The sequence below is a fragment of the Nothobranchius furzeri genome, chromosome 2 (assembly GCF_043380555.1).
Source record: "Nothobranchius furzeri strain GRZ-AD chromosome 2, NfurGRZ-RIMD1, whole genome shotgun sequence".
In the NCBI taxonomy this organism is placed as follows: domain Eukaryota; kingdom Metazoa; phylum Chordata; class Actinopteri; order Cyprinodontiformes; family Nothobranchiidae; genus Nothobranchius; species Nothobranchius furzeri.
In genome coordinates this window covers 24,088,641-24,110,198 of record NC_091742.1, presented here as the reverse complement: position 1 = coordinate 24,110,198, position 21,558 = coordinate 24,088,641, and the positions used below count along the sequence as shown (strand labels likewise).

Below are 21,558 nucleotides of genomic sequence, written 5' to 3'. Positions count from 1 at the left end.
AAGCCTCGTGATACCTAGTCATAACAAAGACGACCAGATTCGATTACGTCATCCTAGAGAATCTGAACCAGACACACGCACTCACACACACGCACCAACACAACATCCGAATCCATTCTCATCCATCACAGAGTAGTCCTGGTAGATTGTTTAGAATTTATAATTCAGAAATTAAAGATTCTCAAACGATCCCATCTCTCTCTCTTTTATTGTCTCAAAGTCAATACAGAGTGTTTAATTAAACTCCCTGATGATAAAAACAGCCTATTCTTCTGTTTATAAAAAGTGAACTACTAACACTGTATTAAAATACAACTTTGGTTAGTTACATCACTTTGATTCCGTTACACAAGATATGAATAATGAGATGTGACGTGGTGGATGTGAGGTGTTGTGAGGGAAGCTAGATGTTGTAGCAATCGTTCTTTGAATTTGAGAGAAATTGTGAAATCTGGGTGTAAAAGAACGTGTCGTTTGTTATAAACTAGAGAGTTGTTTATTAAAAACGGCATCAGATGCTATCTGTCTTGCCAAGTCTACGCACCCTTGGTGTGGAGGTTCTCGTTCGATCCAGGGGGTCGTGAGGGTCACTGCCGATGGAGTGAACCTCTGTTATCAGGAACCTATAGCAAGTTCCAATAGGACCCGTCCAGTCTGAGATCCCTCGAGGTGAAGGCAGGAAGCTGGAATGCTTATTTACATCTAAGGAGGATGTTTGTGTGGCTCTTAGAAGAGCTGGTTGTCTGGAATCAGCTGCAGAATAGCAGAGAGGCTTTGACTGGAGGTCAAAGGAGAAGATGGTTTCAAAAATGTTTCTTTCCCGATTTGGCCATATCGGGGTCAGCTGGAAACTGAATTATTCAGGAAGTAAGTCTTGTTTTATTAAACTACTTTGTTATGATTTCTGGCCAAGTTTGGCCAATCAGAATTTGACATGTTTCTGAGTATTTTCCAACATCCCTGAGAAAGCCACGCCCTCCTCAGATACAAAGATGTTTTTAACACTGTTAATGAGAACGATCAAAACCTTATGTGAGGTGCACTTTAACCTAATGAGTATCTTATTGTAATGTGTATGAGTGTAAACAATGATTAACTTGTTAAATCCAACACATAGTGATTTGTTGCATAAATGGATCATTGTAAGAACAATTTTCATTTTAAAGCCATCATTGGTTTAAGCACAGGTTATTCAAACATTTCATTTCAACATCTTGTTCATTCATCACATATGATTATTTTAAGCTTATGAGTAGTAAAAGTCAGTAGTCTTCCCTTAGTTAGAGTGAAGAATGTTGATGTCTGGCTTTCATGCAAAGAGTGTAGGACCTTGGGAGAGAATGTTTGTCTGGATGTTTTGTCTTCTGTATGTAAACACGCACTGAACAGATCCTTCTGGGCTTGGAAGGCCAAACAGAAAGTGGATTTTTTTTTCTGTAGAAGAAAGGTTATTATGTTGGTCAGTATATACGTGAAAATTGGCCCTTTTGGACAATATATCCGTTTGGAGTATGTGTCTTGATTGCTGTAGGACTGATGTGCCCTTCAAAATAAAAGCTAACTGGTAAAATATTTCGAAATCCTACTTTTTTTCAACTCCACTTCTTGGGGGGGACTACGAGTTTCTGCAATACTTGGAGGGACACATCCCACCCTTACCCCCCAATTTCTATGCCCTTATACAGAAGGACCAGATTATTCCATCAATGGATTTTTGCTTCCCTGATGACACGGGCGTATTCCAAAATGACAATGCAGGTTTCGTCAGGCTCAAATAGTGAACGAGTGGTTCAGGGAGTATGTGACATCATTTCCACACATGGATTGGCCACCACAGGGTATAGACCTTAACCCCATTGAGAGGGGTTTAGATGTGCTGGAGAAGGCTTTGTGCAGCGGTCAGACTCTAAATGCATAAAATCATAAATGCAAGATCTTGGGACATTGCAGAAGCTTATTGAAACAACGCCACAGCAAATCTGTGCCGTAATCAAAGCTAAAGGCAGGTCAACTAAATATTGGAGTGGTGACTTTTTGAAAAAAATAATCGGCCAGGCAGTGTCATGCCCATTGGGAGAATGATGCAGCCACCATAAACCTCTGGTGTGAGTATTATCAGATAAAAGAAAACAGATAGACAGCCCCCTTAAAAAATTAAATCTACTTATTATGCAACTACCGTTTTCTGGATAACAGGCCTGACATGGCTTATTGCCGGACACCAAGAACAAATCTGATTACAAATTTGAAACATCAGCTTTAATACAGTTTAAGTAAATAAAATGTATTTCCCCAACCTAATTTATTTTAATTTATCCTAATCATGGTTTCACTAAACATCAAGACTTGTTTAAGATAAATGGCCATGTCTTCACCTATCAACAAGCCTCATTTATTACCTACTAACTCAGATGGTTTCACCACATGCATAGAACTTACCTCGTGTTTATTGTTATTCAGCAATACACCAGTATATTGCATTTATAGAGGAATTTCGTGTTTCTTTACCATAAAGTGGTCGGAAAGGTTTTTTCTTTGGTAAGTACATCCTGTCTGTAAAGGTTCCTTGAGTTTCTATCATTTACCGACAGGAAGTGTAAAGTTCTTTCTTCCTTTCTACACACTAACTCAGCTTTGATGTCACCCCATCATTCTTCTTCACTGATTTGGCGTTGGCGTGAGAACAATAAAGTGTCTCGCTACACACACACACAAGGGCTTTCATTTCCTAACGTGGAACAGGAAGAGCTTGGAGCAATGGTAAAGATCAAATACGCTTCACAGTTAATTTAAGTGTTGTAGAAAAATGACAGCTATGCACAGCCTCCAGGACAACACCCCACTGATAATAACTATGCAGATGTGCCATTAAAATAAATGAATTAGAAACATTTAATCAAATATGTCCTTTCATAGCACAACAACCAATTTATATTTATTTTTTTATCTATGTAGTTTCTGCTCAAATTACTTGTTGCTAGCTTATAATAAAGTACTTGTTTGGTTGTTGCAAAAGTACAGTATGAATCACTACTTTGTAATTTATTTCACCATTGCAATAAATATATTTTTTTGGTAATACTTCACGATAAGGGTCCCTTTATTAACATTACTTAGTGCATTTTTAAGCATTAATAAACACAGGGTCACTTTATTAATGTTCCTGATATTGGTAAGAATGAACCCTTTATAGGGCCATTGTCTTTATTTAGACCATGGGTGCCCAATCCTGGTCCTGGAGGGCCGGTATCCAGCGCATCTTGTGGTTTCTCTGCTCCAACACACTTAATTTGTTAGTTGAATCACCTGTGCAGCAGCTCATCAGGGTCTGCAGAAGCCTGTTGATCAAACTAAAACCTGCTGGATACCGGCCCTCCGGCACCAGGATTGGGCACCCCTGATTTAGACATTTCTACTCGCAGCATAAATGTGTGTGTGCCTTTTCACGGACTCTTTGATTTACAAGATTTCACCCAACCAATCACCAGAGATAAAGCTAGTCACAGTTTGAGCCAAGACACTGTCTGACCAATCAGTGTGGGTCTGTGAGGCGCCAAACATTAGTATGTCTGCAAAACTGGAAAACTGCTCAGTCTCTCCTTAAGCTTACAGTCAGATCTCTAAAACTTATGATGGTAGGTGTATGAAAGTCTCACATGACATAGTTGACTAGTTGTGCTAAATAGGGATATATGGGCTCAAATTGTAGACCAATTAAGGCTGAGGCACACAGAAGACTGAGGTAAGGTAAGGTAGTTCAACTCGGGTTGCGAATGACTACAGTCACCAATTCCTGTCATGTCTATGCCTATGTATGTATGTCTGATCTCAGAATTGTGTGTACTGAAACTGTAATTTCCCTCCGGGATTAATAAAGTATCTTTGAATTGAATTGAATTTGAATATGAAAGGCTTTGAAAGGCATTGGCGACTGCCATTTTTTTCTTTCCATTGGACCACTGCAGCATGTGTTTGACTCATGTTTTAATCTGCCTCCCTTCTCTCTCTCCTTCACCCGTCTACACACACACACATTGGAGTCAGCCAGATCAAAGGCTTTACATCCTCATCACAACCTTTTGGGCGAGGTTTGTGGCTGACAGGCTCAGTTGGAATTAAACCCAAACTCTCAATAAGATAAGCCATTTTCGTGGAGGGGTCTCCTGCCGAGCTGATCCGCATTTCTGTAGCTCAGTGGTGAGCTCATAGGTGCTTTTTGTGGAGTGATCCTCTAACTGGCAGTGTCTTTTTCTGTGTAAGAAATAAGCATCAATCTCGTGTTTTTTCTGTACTAATGCCCTTAATTTTTTTCTTATCTTTGCCCTTTGTCGTTGGGAAAACAGAATGCATATTCATGAACTTAACCTTTCCTTGGAGCTCTTTGGCCTTACTCAGGATCTAAATTTTAGTGTGTCTTCTACTTGATTATGGTGATGTTTCTGCACACATTTGCATACCGTTGTTTTGTTTGGTCTGAGCTGCAGGGGGAAACAAAGATTCTGAAGTTGAAGAACCTGCGTCCTCAAGACTACGCCAACTACAGCTGCATTGCCTCTGTCAGGAATGTGTGTGGAATTCCTGACCGCAGTGTAATCTTCCAGCTAACTGATAAGACAGGTACTCAATAGGACTATTGACTTTTCTGTAAAGTAAGTTTATAAGGCACACAAATAACAGAAAAAAATGTCCTGAACAGCTTCTCCATTGATCAAACTGCTGGTGGAGGATCCTATTGTGGTGAATCCTGGTCAGACGGTGTCTTTGGTCTGCATCACCACCGCAGGAGAGCCGCCTCCCATCCTCACCTGGGTCAGCAGTAATGACAGCCTGCCTCAGAGGAGTGTGGTGAAAGGAGGTACGCTCACGCTGCCAGCCATCTCCTCAGAAGAGGCCGGAGTCTACAGCTGCGTGGCCAGCAACAATGTGGGAAACCCGGCCAAGAAGTCCACCACCATCGTGGTACGAGGTGAGAAGTCACGACTTATGCGGTTATGGCCCAGGTTGTCCACTTTAGGGCTTTGTGAGCCATTAATAGTTCAAAATATTTGGTATCTCACCTGTTGTAGATAACTTTAAGCAGCCTCGATTTGAAAGAACAGATTAGTTCTTATTGGACTGGCGACCTTACAGGTTGCTTGAAGGAAGCCAAGTTCAGATTAAATTACTGCCATCCTAAAACAAGGCCATAGATTACTCCATTCATCCAACCAGCTTCATTAAATGCTTAACCTCTGTAGGGTCATGGGGAGCTGGTTCTTATCTCCATCACTCAATGGGCAAGAGGCGGGGACATGCTGGACAGGGCGCCAGGTCATCACAGTGGCACATGAGACCGACAATCATTCACACACTCACACACACCTGGGCAAACATAGAGTAGTTTAATAACCTAGACACACAATGCCATTATGCATCGGTGCAAGGGCTGTCCGACAAGCTTGTAGAGGGAGACGGAGACATGACCCAATTCTTAACTATCCATCGAAAGAAATGGAGACCGCAAGCTTATGATTGGTCAGGACGTTGCTTCCTGTAAATTTGTCATTGCCCCATCAAAGTTTTTCAGAGGCATACGTGGAACAGATTGAAGAACGCATCGCAGAAAATATGAACATTTATTCACCCTTGACTGAAGAAGTAAAACGATATGCAGCAAGCATTTTATTTGTGGACGGAAAAGACGAGAAATGTGAGTTTAGAGGTGCACCGAAAGTGTTTCAAACATAAAACGACCGCAGCTGGTCCTGGGAGGTCACGGGAGCATTGCAGGACTACATGTTTTAGCTGTTTACCTGGCAACAAGCAAGGAAACAGACAGTGGCATGTATCCAAAAGGTCTGTGGTTTTTTTTTTCTTTTCTTTTTACCATGGCTACAATGGTTTCACAGGAAATGATGGCCTATTTTACAGGTTAGGCTACTGGAAATTTGTGCATTACTTTTATTTTGAAGGTTTCCATAAGTTTTACACTGTTTTCATCTTTGACTTACTATCTGGGCTGATCTGAACTGCAGAATTTGACACGTTCTGGAAGCACAGCATGTAGAAAATAGACTCGAACCTTGAGCAACATGTCTCTACGCTTCTGGGATGCTTCCAAAACGTGAAACGCACCCATCTACTATAACTGCTGCTAATTCCTGTGTACTGTGTCACGCGACGCAACCCTGCAGGTAGGGTTCCTCAAAATAAGAATAAAACAAGCTATGGTTTATTTATTAAACCTTTTTTTTAATGTTTAAAGAGAAACAAGGATGTTTTGCTTGCTTTTAGCACCCCTAGAGGCCATACTTAATTCACTGTTATAAAAGCAAAAGTGAAACTTATCTCCTTGATGTGCGTTCGTTGTTTTAACAGCTTAATCTGACTGCTGAAATGTCTCCCAACCTTCATTAGCTTCTACAGGTGCGTTTCATCTCTAAATATTCGTCCAGGAAATGTGCTGGAAGCAGGCTCCAGCTTCACCATGTCAGCTTCACTTTTACTAAAGCTGGGCGGACACTGTGCGACTTTTTCACTCGTAGCACTCAGCTTCAGCTCAAACTGTACGACTTCCTCGCAGGGCAGATCTCACGAGTCATGTGCTCACACTGTACGACCCAGTTCTCGGATGCGACCTGACTGCTCACACTGTACGTCTGGTAGCAACACGTCGGGCCTAAAATATGCTAAAAATAACAGTTTTTACACAACACGTCAGACTTTTTTGTCTTGCCTGTTGTCCTTCGGGAGTGCTGCAGGAGGACACACAGGGATTTATGGGGGTTGGATGAGGAAAACGAAATAAAGAAAGTAAATCTGTGTTTTGTGATCAGTTTAATTTGACATGAACACGACAAACACGCTTTCTTGACAATCTTTGCGAGTAAAAAAAACGTGTAGAAATAAAAATGAACAACGTGTGTTATTAGGGAAATAGCGGGCGAGCGGTGTTGATGCATGATTGCACATGCGCCGTGAGCGGTTCTGGTACTTTTTGGGTCGCAGCTGCTTGCAGCACCGCTTCAACAGTGTGATACCCTCACGAGGGACGAGCAAAATACCAAACACGCCAGAAGTCCAGCGAGCTCTCGATTGCTGATCGGTAGCTGGTCACGTGGTGTTAATCGCCTCTCCAACCCCCTGTACACTACACGACGCTCAGCGCAAAACTCGTCCCGATCTTGTGGATTCTCGCACGAGTGGAAAATCGGCTCAAAAAAGTGAAAAAGTCGCACAGTGTACGCCCGGCTTAAGATTAAAGTGGGACCTAACAGGTAGCCGCCCACCAACTCTGAAGTTGCAAGTGCGGTATTCTGGCCACAGAGAGCGGTGGGGTTTGAGAGACTCTTCATTAACCTTGTAAAGGGTCATTTGAACACATACTGGATCAAGAAAATGATTTAACATTTGGAAAAAAAGTTGCATAGTATGCCTTTAAGTCCTACATTTGTATTTATTTTATTCTTTCTGTTTAACTTTGTGTTTCCCTGAAATGATTCATGCTGTTGGCATTAAATGTTTCTCTCAGATGGAGTTACCAAGAAACTATAGTCAGGACACACGTTAAAGGTAAATGAGTGTGAAACTGGTAATTAGAAAAAAAGTGGTTAGCACCAGTCTAACAAGACCAGTACATTAAGGGTCATAGGTTACCACTAGGCTATTCAGTCACACGTTCTTTTCTGAACTGGCAGCGAAACTCACTGGAGCTCCTTAAAAAATTGTCTCTTATTCTGAACGAGTTCCCTATGTACAGTAGTTGGACTCATAGGGTTTGAAACTGATGTTTGATATGTACAGTCTAATCCAAGAAATGAATTTGAAGGCTTTTACCATCTGGAGAGAAAAGCTGTTCTAGTAAAAACCCTGCACAGATGCAGCGTAATGAATGAGGAAATTGGCTTTCACACTCTTAAATTGATTGCTCTTACTGGGTTTGAGAAACAAGGGTGTGTGTGTGTGTGTGTGTGTGTGTGTGTGTGTGTGTGTGTGTGTGTGTGTGTGTGTGTGTGTGTGAGACTAGAATTCATAGTGAAAGGGCCCTAAATGTGAAACTGAAGGAACCTCATGCAGATAATAAAAAGATAATTTGTGGAAACCTTTAAAAAATAATACTATTCAGTCCTTACAATGAAAACATGCCTTGCTCTTCATCTAGATTTTACGTGGCATCACACAAGCAGAAATGACATGATCTGAGTCTGACATCAGCAGATCAGCTTGCAGATGCAAGGTTCCTGCTCTCTTCTCAGACATTAAGCTGCAGCTCCATCATCAGGGCGTCCCTGTGCTCGGTCTGTTTGGAAGCTTTTTATTTACGCAGCCACATAAGTCTTTAGGATGAAAATCAAATCACCTACAAATCATTTTGCAATGGTCCCCCCTGACGGATAAACCCTCTCTCTCTGTATGGTTAAAGTGCCCATACAGCTGAGGACTTAAGGGCCGAGAGGCTTACATCACAGAGAAGATGTCAGGTGTCCCACGAGAGCAAATAAGTCAGAGCACGCTCACTTCAGGTGATCGCTGCTATAAATACCGCTCACTCTCGCTGATGTGTTGCTCATCTGAAGCTGACAATCGTTCTCTTATGGGATCCTGTTGGATATCACCAAAAACAAAAAAATCATAGGAACTTCAAGGATGTTGTTGCAGCAGCTGCATTAACGGATTTGTTTAAGCAACACGTTCTCACTCCCAGCGCGTCAAAAACAAACGCTTGGTCAGCCACCCTCCGCGTCAGACCCCTGATGCCAAAAGTGCCCTTTTTTGTCACTTATGTGCGAAAAGGGGTGTTTCCCTTTTCTGACTATCCCAATGCAGCGTAAAACTGACGCGATGGGATATCCGCTGATGCGGCACCGAACCAGCTCATTTAACCGCACCTAAACCTTAACGTTTTGCTATTTATAACCTTCCCGTCACCCTCATCCTAACCTTAACCCTCTTGCTACCTAAAACGTTACTCTCACTGTGATCAAGCGTTTGTTTCCCATGCATTCTGACTGTGAATTTTCGTATTTGCTGCCCGAGGGGAACGTTAGAACATACCATCTGGCGAGGGGAAGGTTACAAGTACCCTCTACTTTGAACCTCCACCTTGGTAGTTGAAACCTCCCCTTCGCGTTGCCTTGGTCCAAACCCGACCAATGACGAGGCGGCTCCCGCCATTCACTTCATAGATCCGGCTTTTAGAGTGACCGACACATCACTAACGTGTTAGCTAGCAAGATGGTTAAGGTTAGGATAGGGGTGTGGGGAAGGTTAAATAAGAGGATAAGGTTAGGGTGAGGTACAATGAGTTTGTTTGATGCCCTGGCTGCGGACATCCAATCGCGTCAGTTTTATGCTGCATTGGGATCTGCAGTCAGAAAAGGGAAAAAACCCTTTTCGCACATAAGTGACGAAAAAGGGCAATTTTGGCGTCAGGGGTCTGACGCGAAGGTTGGCTGACCAAGCGTTTGTTTTTGACGCTCTGGGAGTGAGAATGTGTTGGTTTAAGGCTGTCTAAGCTCAGCACTTGTTAAACTGTAACATCTTGAAAATGTTTTATTCTGATTGAATGAATGTCTACTGGGATGCACAACCGCAGCATTTCATGGAAACTGAACAAGAATTCTTTTTTTTTACAAGCTGCTACAGTTTGGCTTCAATAATAAAACATCCTGATTCCCTGACATCTGACTGGATTATACATCTGTTAGATTAGAAAAACATCTGGGTTTGTACATATTTAATATATAAATATATAAAAGAAATCATGATGCTCCATTATTTTAGTTTGACTCCATAATTTACAATAAGCTGTCAAATTGAATGTTACAGAATTTCTTCAATAATTAAAAAATCCTAAATACCCAGACCAAATCAAACTTAGTTCCAACAGTTTTAAATTCACAGCATCTTCCACCTTTGTGTCTTCATTTTATTCTGCAAAACAATAACAGTGGTCATTTGGTTGATATTTTCATCTTTTATATTTTGAAACTAGTTTGTAGGAGTTGGCTAAATGATGTACAATAAAAAACGTTTGTTACATCATTGTTTTTGACTACTTGTGTTTGTAATTTAAAAATATGGCAAACAGGGATATTATTATTTTTTATTTGTTTTGTTGTCAAATAGCTTAGGTTAGCTTAGCATAACATAACATAGCTGAGCTTAACTTAAAGGTGTGGAACACAGAAATAAATGTTTTTTATGATTTGTTCTGATTATTATTATTATTATTATTATTATTATCTTAGTTTTTCATTTAGGCTGAACATGAAAATAGTCCCCTGCACCTATTTCCTGTATAGGGAGCCTAAGTCACGCCCATCTACTTCTGTACCATTGGTCCCCAGAAGAACGAAAAAATGAATGCAAGTCAATGGGGCTAAAAATTCCATTTTTGGTTCTTTTTAAAAATACAGGAAAGGTTTCTCTTTACCTTGCTGACAGTTTTGTTTGCCGACTGCAAAACAAAACGGAATTTGAAGCCAAACGCAGAAAGGACGTACCAAAAATGGGGCTAAAAATGCTATTTTCTAATTCTGCTTGTTTTGTGCCATGGATTTCACATATGATGTCTGTGAATTTAAAGACACATTTTGATACCAAGAATGCGCTTATTTTCAAATGAGGGAAACGCTATTTTAGGTTTTGTGTGAAAATAAGTCCAGGACTACAAATGCGCTTCATGAAGTAACGTCATCGAACCAGACATGGAGAAAAACATGGTCGGGGGGGGGGGGGGATTTGGAGCGCTGGCAGTTCTATGCACATGATTACTATATAATGTCACAGCACTGCATACTGCCTATTGAGTACCGCTGTTTTAGATCATGAACACAGTTGGTTTGCTTAATCTAGTGATGAATCACTCCTTTAGACACTAATGAAGGCTGGGGAGACATTTCAGCTGTTAGATTAAGGTGCTAAAAAGACAAACACATAGTGAGGAGATAGGTTTTGCTTCTGGTACTACTAAATGGACACTAGGGGGTGCTAAAATCAAGCCAAACTGCCAAGTGTACCTTTAACATTTATGGACTCACCAATTTTGACTCACAACAGAGAAGGCTGTTGTTGTTTTAACATCCATGACAGAAAACGTCGGTCCGATTCTCTGGTGTTTTTTCACAAATCTGCTGGGGAGACATTTATTCCTATAACAGAAAGCCCTAGACCCTTCACTCATGAAAATTCGAGACTTTCAAACGTTTGGAGGCCTACGATTATTTTGTTTTAAGGAAAGCTGAGCCGATCACTTCTGAAAACGGAAAGCTGTGATCATAGCAGCAGTTAGCTCTGAAGAGCAGAATCACAGCGTTGTTTACATCACCTGTGGGTGACGGCAAAAGAAAACGGATAAATCCTCACAGCAACTGCAAAGCCGGGTAAGTCTTCATTAATCAGTATTTATTTGTTATTATTGTGATTGCAGGCTGAGAAACCCGAATCAAAATGGGAAAACAATGTGACTCAGTGGATTTAAAAATACATGAAGGTGAATGTTTTTAAAACATCGTCTCTAATTAACAAATACTTAGTCACAAGGACTTACCATGAACTACAAGAGCCTCTCAAACTGTCTGTTGCTGCAGGAGTCCAGGCTTTCTTCAGAGAGTCCGGGTTGTCGCTTCCCCTCATCTCTTTCGTATTTCGCGGTCGTTTATAAAGGAAACTCCAATAAAACTCTTTATCCAGTCTCCCACGGGGCCATCTATCAACCAGACAGCAAGAATTAAACATCTTTTTTGTTAAATCCTCCTTCAAACATGCAAACCAACCAAATTATAGGCAAAGTGCGCTGTTTCTTGCCACCCAGGTCCCATGATGAAATTTGAGAAACATAAACACGTCACAAAAGATCCTCCTATATGTCCAAATATCAGGAAATAAGACTCCAAAACCTGCCGTCCGAAGCTCAACTGTGATATGGTGGAAATGGTGCACCGTTATAACACCCACCCAGTGCGACTTACAAGGCATTCATTCCTACTAGAGACCACTGCAAATGTATTGACTAAATGAGTGTTTAACACCTCTAACATAGCATAACTTAACATGACTTCACGTAACGTAATGTAGCAGTATCATGTTTTTCTTTGGCATTTGGGGCAGATGCTGCTCTAGAACGAATTAAAACTTGAATGAGTCTGTTTATATTTTTTTAATACTCTCATATTTGCTGTAAACATCAGGGGTGGCTTAGCCATATTATACCAGTTGCCCCTGCTCAATGACAGTGGCGCTCCCAGAAAATTTGCATATGGTGACCAGTTAAAAATTTGGGGTGGCACACCAAATTGGTTTGTATGGTTACTCTGGGAGAATCTGTTGCTGTGCCTTGCTCTTTCATTCTTTGTTATGACAAAATGAGTTGTGACACTTGCTGGTGAAGTTTAGTGATCAGCATTGACCTTTCACAAGAAAAACATACGCAGAACTACGTATGTTGTGGGGAATGTCATGCTTGGGGTCATGGTAATGCAAGAAAAATATATTATTTTCCAAATATCTAAAACAGACCCGTGTTTAGGACAGAAAAGAAAAAGTCCAGTTTTTGTTCTATGATCTTCCAAACTTTCAGACTCTTTCTTTTAACACGTGGTGAAGAAAGGAGGGTGATGAATAACAAAAGCGAAGAAAAAAATCACATCTTAAATATTTCAATCAAAAATCATCTCTTCTCTCTGAGGGGAATGGACAGGATACAAACCAAAGGGAAAATGTCAAAAAGGAAATGAAGAATCAGATGAAACCGATTTCTTTCTCTTGTCCCTGCCATGAAAAGGGTCAGTAATAACACAGCGATGGAGGAATTCCCTGAAGTGACACCAGACCATGCACACATTCACCTACAGTCTGTCACTGATGTACATACATATTTTTTTTACAATACGTGTTTTTATTTGTGCATTAGGTGGTTGGTTAGTAACATTTAAAGGAGGATGTTTGACATCACTCGGGCATGACGCACTCTCACACGTCTACGAATTACTCTTCAATGAGCCTGATGAGCTGTCGCTGACCCAAATACCGCTCTGAAATCAGCCAATGCTTCAAAGCTGCACAGATGTTTGTTTCTCCTTCGATTGAACTTTCAAATCTTTGATTTGAGGTCTAAATCTCTTAACCGACATTAGGACTGTCAACCATTCTGACGCACTTGTGTCATGGTGCCGAAAAATAAAGCTCTGAAATTGTCGATGAGGGGTTTAATTGTACGCTGTTTGGTGACTTTGCCTTTGTGAACCCAGACATTTCACCTGCCGTTTTCCAAGAACAAATTCTCAATTGTTCTCTGGTGTTTTATGGCATTTAGTGTTTTTTTCCTCAGATTTCAACTTTTACAGTCAACATTCCTCAAAAAACAAAATGCTGGTGAGGTGATTGTTTCTTTTGTTGTTGTTGTTGTTGTTGTTTATTTAATTTTTTTATTCTCGACCTATTATTAAAAATGTTTGAAAAATGCTTAGTTGCTTGAGCAAGGTTAAAAGAACATTATTTAAAAGCCTAAAAAGGAGGAATATAGTTGAAAATATGTTCTAATCAAAAACCTTTAGGCTGTTTTGAGAGTTTGGACATGTTTCCCATGATGTCTTCTTTTACCTTTCAAAAATAGAGAAACAGGTCACACTATAGAGATTTTAACTGTCTTTGTTGTCAGAAAATGATGCCATTTTCTACTCTTACTGCTCTCCTTCTCACGTTTTCTTCCATATCCCTGATCAGAGAAAAACGTGACCTCAAACTGAGTGGCAGCTCTCATTTATTACTGCCATGTAGGTTCTTTGATGCATGAACTAACTCTTAGATTGAACATGTTTATGTTCAGGAACAGATGGAGAGAGAAAAATGAGCAGTTACTTATCACTTTTGTCCCAAGTGATTTGGATTTTGAAGTGTTTCAGAGAAAAGGTGCTATAGTCAGCCTCATTTGTCCATTAACAAGTCTTGAGATGGTCCTTTAAGCCCCTACAGCTGAGGAGGAAACGCACAAGTTTTAGTTTGCCTTTTTCTTTTCGAATACATTCAGAATTCAAATACTGTGCATTCCAAATAGCTAAATTATCTCTTTTGTGCATTTGTTTCCACTGGTTAAATATATACAGTGATCCCTCGCTACTTCGCGGTTCGTTTATTGCAGATTCACGGATTTTTTTCTTTGGAGCCTTATTCAAGGGAAATTCGCTGATTCGTGGTATTTTTCACCGATTCGCGGTTTTTTTTCTATGCGAAATATCAAGAAATTCCTGTTTTTTTTTCCATCAATTTCATCATAAAATGCACTTTTGTAATAAAACTATAAATAAACCAAGTAAAAAAATTTGTTTCTTGAGTTTTACCCACAAAAAGAGAATGTGATCATACGATAATTCAATATAGTACTGTATGTCAGACTGGTCGGCTGGATTCGGGAGTTGAGCTTGTAGGGAGCGTGGTTTCACAGACACGGAAGTGAGAGCGTCGGTGAAACGCCGACTCACGATTTAATCTAGGAAACCCCCGAGCATCAACGAAGTGACACGGAAATCAGGGCTTTCCAGAAGTAAGTAAGATAACTTACTATGAGCTGATAGTTCGTGGGATGGATCGGTTGGTTGGAAACTCTGATCATGAATCTGAAGAAACGATGACTGAGTGGTGAGCTGGAAAGGCGACTTCCGTTTATAGCCGCGGTTTGTGACGTAGATGCGACGTGGAGGGAATCCCCGCGAGGGGCATGCTGGGAGTTTTGGTCCATAGTGGAGGCCGGCTAGCTGGAAGAGGCTGGCCTGGGAACTTGGGTTCTGACACTGTACTGTAAATATGGTGTCCATACTTCGCGGATTTTCACCTATCGCGGCCAGGTCTGGAACGCATCTACCGTGATAAACGAGGAATCACTGTATTACATTTTGTGCAACGTCATATTGATGTGACTGGAAAAAATATCTAAAAGTTGAAGAGCTCCTCTAAACCCGACACCATGGTCTTGAGTCAGAAAAGGGTAGAATGCTTTCACCGGGTCAGGGATGAGGTCCTGCCCCAAGTGGAGGAGTTTAAGTATCTCAGGGTCTTGTTCACGAGTGAGGGAAAACTGGAGCATGAGATCGATAAGGGGATTGGTGCTGCGTCTTCAGTGATGAGGGCATTGTACTGATCTGTCGTGGTGAAGAGAGAGCTGAGTCAGAAGGCGAAGCTCTCTATTTACCGGTCGATCTACGTTCCTACCCTCACCTATGGTCACGAGCTTTGAGTAGTGACCAAAAATCAGGAGTTTGCGGATACAAGCGGCCAAAATGAGTTTTCTGCGCAGGGTGTCTGGGTCTCCCTTAGAGATAGGGTGAGAAGCTTGGTCATCCGGGAGGGGCTCGGAGTAGATCCGCTGCTCCTCCACATCAAGAGGAGCCAGTTCAGGTGGCTCGACATCTAGTTAGGATGCCTCCTGGACACCTTCCTGTTGAGGTTTTCCAGACACGTCCAACCAGGAGAAGACCAAGAGGAAGACTCAGGACATGCTGGAGGGACTATGTCTCTCGGCTGGTCAGGAAACGCCTTGGGATTCCCTCGAAGGACCTTGCCCAAGAAGCTGGGTAGAGGGAAGTCTGGGTCTGCCTGCTTAGGCTGCTGCTCCTGCGACCCGACCCCAGATAAGCAACCAAAAATTGATGGATGGATGAATGGATAAAGAGTAAGTTCACTGAGAAACCATTTGTTTACCTATTACCTATAAAATAGGTGGGGAAAAACTTGGATTACAGAAACCAGCCAATTGGATGTCACATTATCAAATTAGCATTCATGGACTCACTCATCTTGACTTGTGATGGATAAGGCTGTTGTTGATTTAGCATCCTTGAGAGAGCAGAGCCTGTCTCAGCAAGTAAAAGCTAACTGTTAGCATTAGCAAATCCACCACACAGCAGAACTCCTTCAGGCTTGGGTTATTTGTGGAGACAAAACAGTAATGTTGTAAAGAAAATGGAGTCAGTATTCAGAGGCAAAATAGGGTCCAACCCAATTGGTATGCTTGCAACATATATATATATATATATACATTTCTTTTTTTTTTTTACCAGTTTGACTTTATTTTAAAAAAAAGAAAACGTTTTTTCTTAAACATTCTATTTGAACTAAATGTAAGTATGATAATGTGATTCCTTCATGGGTTGAATGTCATAAGTTCTTGTTGATGGAAACTTGTTCTCCTGTGCACATGCTGACGTTCCATATGAGCACATCTGATCGTTCAGCTCTGCTAGACAGAGTTGGTTTTGCTTGTTTTGCAGGGTCACCCTGTGGCCTCATCGTTGCTTATCTCAGCTTGTTTATCCTCCTCTCTGGTCCTTAAACAGGCCCAACAAACTACTGCTGCCAAAAGGGGGCTGTGTGTGTGTGAAAACACACATCTCTCCCCAGCAGATGGTACTGTCTCAGGCCACGCTGTCCCACCAGCCAGACTGCCTTCCAGGGCTTGGCCATCTCCATAGCAAACCCAGCAGGCCACTGGCATCACATCACCCTGCTGATGAGATCCTTTTTATGGTTTAAGGGTCTGCACCACATCTTCAAATACAGGTCAACACCCTGCTTTCCCACCCTGTCTCTTTTTATCCCTGGCGAAGGCATCTGTTAGTGAGAAATATGCAAAAATTAATTCTGTGTTTCAATATCAAATATGAGTTTGTGGATACCAAATTTAAAAGAAAAGCTGTAAAATAGAGACCGAACTGCCTATAGGTGGTGTTACAATGGGCAGCTGGTTTAGCATTTTGGTTTTGTGTCTCTGTTCCCACACACACTGACAGAGCTGACTGTGCAAGTGTTTCGCATCTATTTGCAAAGCAGTGCATTCTCCCTTCATGTGATGAAGCGAAATGAGCAGCACTGCAGCCATCAAAGATATAAAATTAAACACTGCTGTCGGTGCTGTCATCACATTTTTGAGACAATTCCTCCTGGAGTTTCAGAAAAATTCAGGTGTGAGGCGTCTATATCCCAGACAGCCAGTCACTGCTGCTCGCTGACGCAGACACAGCTAATTGCACACGCCCACACACCCTGCAAAGATTTGAGTCTAAATGCACGGAGTCAAACAGCTCTCATCCACACTCGTAACTCTAATTAGGAGCTTGCTGTTGTTTATAGAGGATAGAAAATGCAATCTTTTTTGTAAAAGGATCCCCTGTTGTTTCTGTGTAAGTGATGTGGTGAGAAGAAAACATGATGTGTAAATCAACAAAGCAGCTATCATCAAAAGTGCCTCAGGGTAAATTTATGACAAAGTTCCATTCACAAATGCCGGATTTAGTGACTGGATCTTCAGAGCTGCCACGAGCAGTCCAATTTCTGATGCCCTGTGGGTGGAATATTTTCAATAAGGCCTTTTTAACAAGAACTTTGTGCGTACTTGTTTAGCTATTCTATTCTAGTTAGATAGATATATTTTCTGGCATCTTCACTAACCTTCTGGAGACCAAGGAGCCTTATAGGAACTAAAGCCTGGTCCTAATATGGCTGACTCCCTTTATAAGATTAGGGGCTAGGTTAAGGTGTGAATTAAGATTTTTTTACAGTTAGGTGTAGGAGTACACTGGTTATGGTTAGGATTAGAGTATGGGTTAGGCATAGTGGAGTCCCAAAAATGAATGGAAGTCAATGGAGGGTCGACATAAGGATACAGAGACATGTATTGTGGCTCTTTTCCTTATCAATACACAAGAGAATGAGACAACTTTGTCTTTACAGCGTGGGGCTTTTTATTTGTACAATTCAGCAATAGAGCTCCGGGAGTTGACGTCACTTCTCCCAGCATGCAACAGTTCAAATCGAAACGGCACCATTTTGGCAGGCAGAAGCCCGCAGCTAGACTATTTGTTGTCATAAATCTCACACGGGAAATATGGTCGATTCCTGTTGTGCCCCAGGATGCAGAACAGACGGGGACAAGTCAAGGGAAGATCCTTCTACAGGATTCCCCAAGAACCGGAGTGCCGCAAACGTTGGATCATTGTAATAAAATGCGCTAGAGACCGGGCTAAAATGAAACTGTGGGACCCCGAGAGTAAAGGTTTTCACTTATGCAGCGACCGCTTCATATCAGGTACTTAAACCAACGTTTCCTCAACTGTGTATGGTATTTATTTTAAATGCTTTTATTACGATTCTTAGTGGGCTTCCTAAACTTATTTTGGCGTGGCTTTTTCTGTCTTATTACTCATAGCAACAAGTAAACATCATGTAAAACGTTGCCTCGTGAGTTCTGCGTGCTGCTGTTTACGTGTTTTATGATCACAGCAATTAACCGGCTAAGCTGTATTTAATTTTTAAGCAATGGTTGATCAAGTGTCAGATCACACATGAAAAGCACTTTGGATTGCTATTATCTGTGTCACCGAGACAGATCTCAGACAGATCCTGAGACGCTCCTGCCTGACATATTTATCTTATTCATGGAAAAAAAAGAATCAAACTAGTGATTTCTCTTGGCGTTCAGTTTATAAATTCAAACAGCACAGCACTCTATTTAAACTACTTACATGTAAATCTATGTTATTTGTCCATCCATCCATCCATTTTCATCCGCTTATCCAGAGTCGGGTTGCGGGGGCAGTAGCGTCGAGAGGCCCAGACTTCCCTCTCCCCAGCCACCTGAGCCAGCTCCTCCGGGTAAATCCCAAGGGGTTCCCCGGCCAGGTCCGGTAAGAAGTCCGCTCCGACAGCTTCTGGCGTTTTTAAAAAGTATCCCAGGGACACGGTAAGGGTCGGAGATGTTTAGTCTATTTAATTTCTGACTATATAGAACGATTTCTTCGGTTTTAAAGTGTGAAGTAAACTCCAACGAAGTAAAATCCAAGCTGATCCCGTTCACGTTCATGTGTTTGTTTACCCTTTTTTACCTGCCAAAATGGCGTCTACTAACTGAGAGTCACGTGGGGTCCGGAGCTCTATACGTCACCAGTAACTTGGGACAGCGTTCAGCCAGAGCGCACAGGGCCTCTGTCTGCATCTCAGAAAAGCCTGCTTACACCGAAAATGCGACCCCAGTTATACTTTTTATTGACGTCACTCCTGCATAGCTTAGGAAATGGGTCTCACATACACATGAATTGAAAACTGTTTGGGGAGTCTTTCCCAGCAACCCATGCAACAAGACAGTAACCATCTGCTGCTCTTGACTTCCCAATAAACATTCAGATAAATGTTAGTCTTACTGGAAATTATGGAAACTGGAATGAAAACAGGATATCAAACATCACGTACACACAGTGTTGGGAGTAACGCGGTACAAATGTAATTAATTACTGTAATGCATTGCTTTTTGCTGTAATGTGGTAATGTAAGGCATTACAGGGAAAGAAAATGGTAATATTTACTCGGTACAATTGTCAGTAACGCGGTAATTACAATGCATTTTTAAACCCAGAATCAAGCTGCGTTTCTTAAAAATTCAAATTGCGGGAAACCCGGAAAAAGTTCCAGTATCTGCATATATGACGTCATTTATGGACTCAGCTTTGCGGGCAGAGAGGACGCACCGGTAACGGCTCAAATACTCCAGCTGCATCCTGCACGCGGCCGCTGTAACATTCACAAAATCGCTCCACTAAAACAAAATAATTCACTTGCGATCGTTCATATCAGCGCATATTCTCTGGTATTTTGTGCTTTTCTGACGTGCTTTGCCTCAGCTGAGTTCATCTGGGCTCCGGTGATTTCAACTCATTGCTGCTGGAGCGCCGCACATGTGAAGATCCTTTTGGCTGATTAGTTAGAAAGTAGGAAATCTAGGAAACGGGTTTTCTGGAAGACGGAGAAAACCTGCAGCAGGCAGGAAGGTTAGAGAGAGAAAGGGCCGGAAATGATTCAAATAAAATCAAGAAAACAAAACAAAGTGCTTGAAAAGAAAAAAAGTAGGTAGATTTATCCCCAGTACACATTTTTACCAGTGAAAAGCAATAATATATAAGCATTTAATATTTATACATGTGATAGAATCAGATCACCCCAGAAGTCAGTCCCACATCCAGAGCCGTATCAAGTATTTGGGGACCAAGGCAAATATAGGCTTGGAGCCCCCACCACCTCACTCGCTGCTCAGTTAATCTAAGATGGCAGCATGCTGAGAGTACAGATTGTTGTTGCTTTTATTTAATAAACAATCATTTTAAAGCACTGTTATTATATCTGACTGTTTTTAACAGCAATCCTAGCTCAGACACCACATCACCTTCCACCGGATGTGTCATGAGTTCACCAGGCATCAGATTACCAAACTCATACTGACGTTGTTTTGTTCAAAGTAACTTAGAGTAATGCAAAAGTAGTGTAATGCCTTACATTTTAAAATCAGTAATATTGTAATGTAATGAATTACTTTAAAATAAAGGTAAAAAGTAATAAATAATGCATTACAGTTTTGAAGTAACTTGCCCAACACTGCGTACACAAACACAGCTCCTGGCTCCTACAGTATGTGTGTGTGTGTGAGTGCGTATGCGCGTGTGTGCTAATGGGGGGGAATGTGGAGTGAGAATGAAGAGGAAAATGAGACGCGTATAGATGGCGACACAAATATGTCAAAGCGAGGGAACGATAATCCCGCTACCCATTTCTCCTGTTTAGTGGATGAGCTGGGAAGCACTTTCTACGGACATCCATCCGACTTTGAGAGAAAACTTTGGCTGAAATCCTCTGTGAGCCTGAACGTTGAGTGCAGCTGCTGGTGGAGACCGAGCAACAACTCACACGAACTGATGGGTGGAAATGACAATAATGATTCGGGGGCAAGTGTGGAGCAAGAATCGGCACTCAGGCAGAGTGATTGCACAAGTCACACTGAAGGGTACAGAGCTAGTTTAAACAGCCTTATTGTAGAGGAGTGTGTATAAGTGATGCTATTGTGTGTTTTTCATTACATGCATACACACATGTTCATGTGCATCAAGGCTGTGGAAATGCTCTGCTGAGAAGCTCCCCTGAGGTGTTATTGTAATCCCTTCATGTGACACAAGCTCTCCGGAGAAAAAGACTTCCACCAGAGGTTTTATCTCTTTGTATACGTATCAGTGCTTTTGTGTACTGGCCACTCATTATTCCCGTTTAAGCTACCGTGAATGAAAAAAAAGCTTGCTACAGGCAAAATCCTTTCAGTTTATAGTAAAATGAAAAATATTGGAACATCGTCCTAAGTGGAAATGATCCAAAAGCACAACTTGAATGTTCACTGTGTCATGCTTGAACTTTGAGCAACCTTTTAGGCAAAAGGATAATCAGAATCTCCATTTCACCTTTTGACGTTACTGCGACGAGGACAGACATATCTAAAGTGGATGTTTCACTTTAGTTACAGCTAAGATTCAGAGGCAAACCTGCAACAAGCTGCCAAAGGTTATCGATTACACCTAAATGTTGTTTGGCTTGTTTTTCAGGCTGTAGTCATGTTGACAGGACTTTTTAAAATAGGCAAAAACTTCCCAAGTATCCTTTGGAAAAGGTTCAGTAATGCTGTCTTCTGTGGTCACAAACTGTACGTAAGTATTGTTAAAAGACAGAAAACACCTAAAACTGATGTTAGCATCAAAATGTATTATTGGAATTTAT

At 41.4% G+C, this 21,558-nt stretch overlaps 1 protein-coding gene across 5 annotated transcripts in view; it reads left to right on the top strand.

The window, feature by feature from the left end:
- Positions 1-21,558, top strand: part of LOC107378081 (MAM domain-containing glycosylphosphatidylinositol anchor protein 2) — a 342,732-nt gene that overhangs the window by 177,914 nt on the left and 143,260 nt on the right. For 3 of the 5 annotated variants that reach the window (XM_070545140.1, XM_054748447.2, XM_015948098.3), the window contains exons 5-6: positions 4,482-4,617; positions 4,697-4,966. In XM_070545140.1, coding sequence (XP_070401241.1) covers positions 4,482-4,617; positions 4,697-4,966 — 406 coding nt within the window. The remainder of the gene's footprint in view (positions 1-4,481; positions 4,618-4,696; positions 4,967-21,558) is intronic. The other 2 variants (XM_054748448.2, XM_015948099.3) reach the window with 1 other exon arrangement.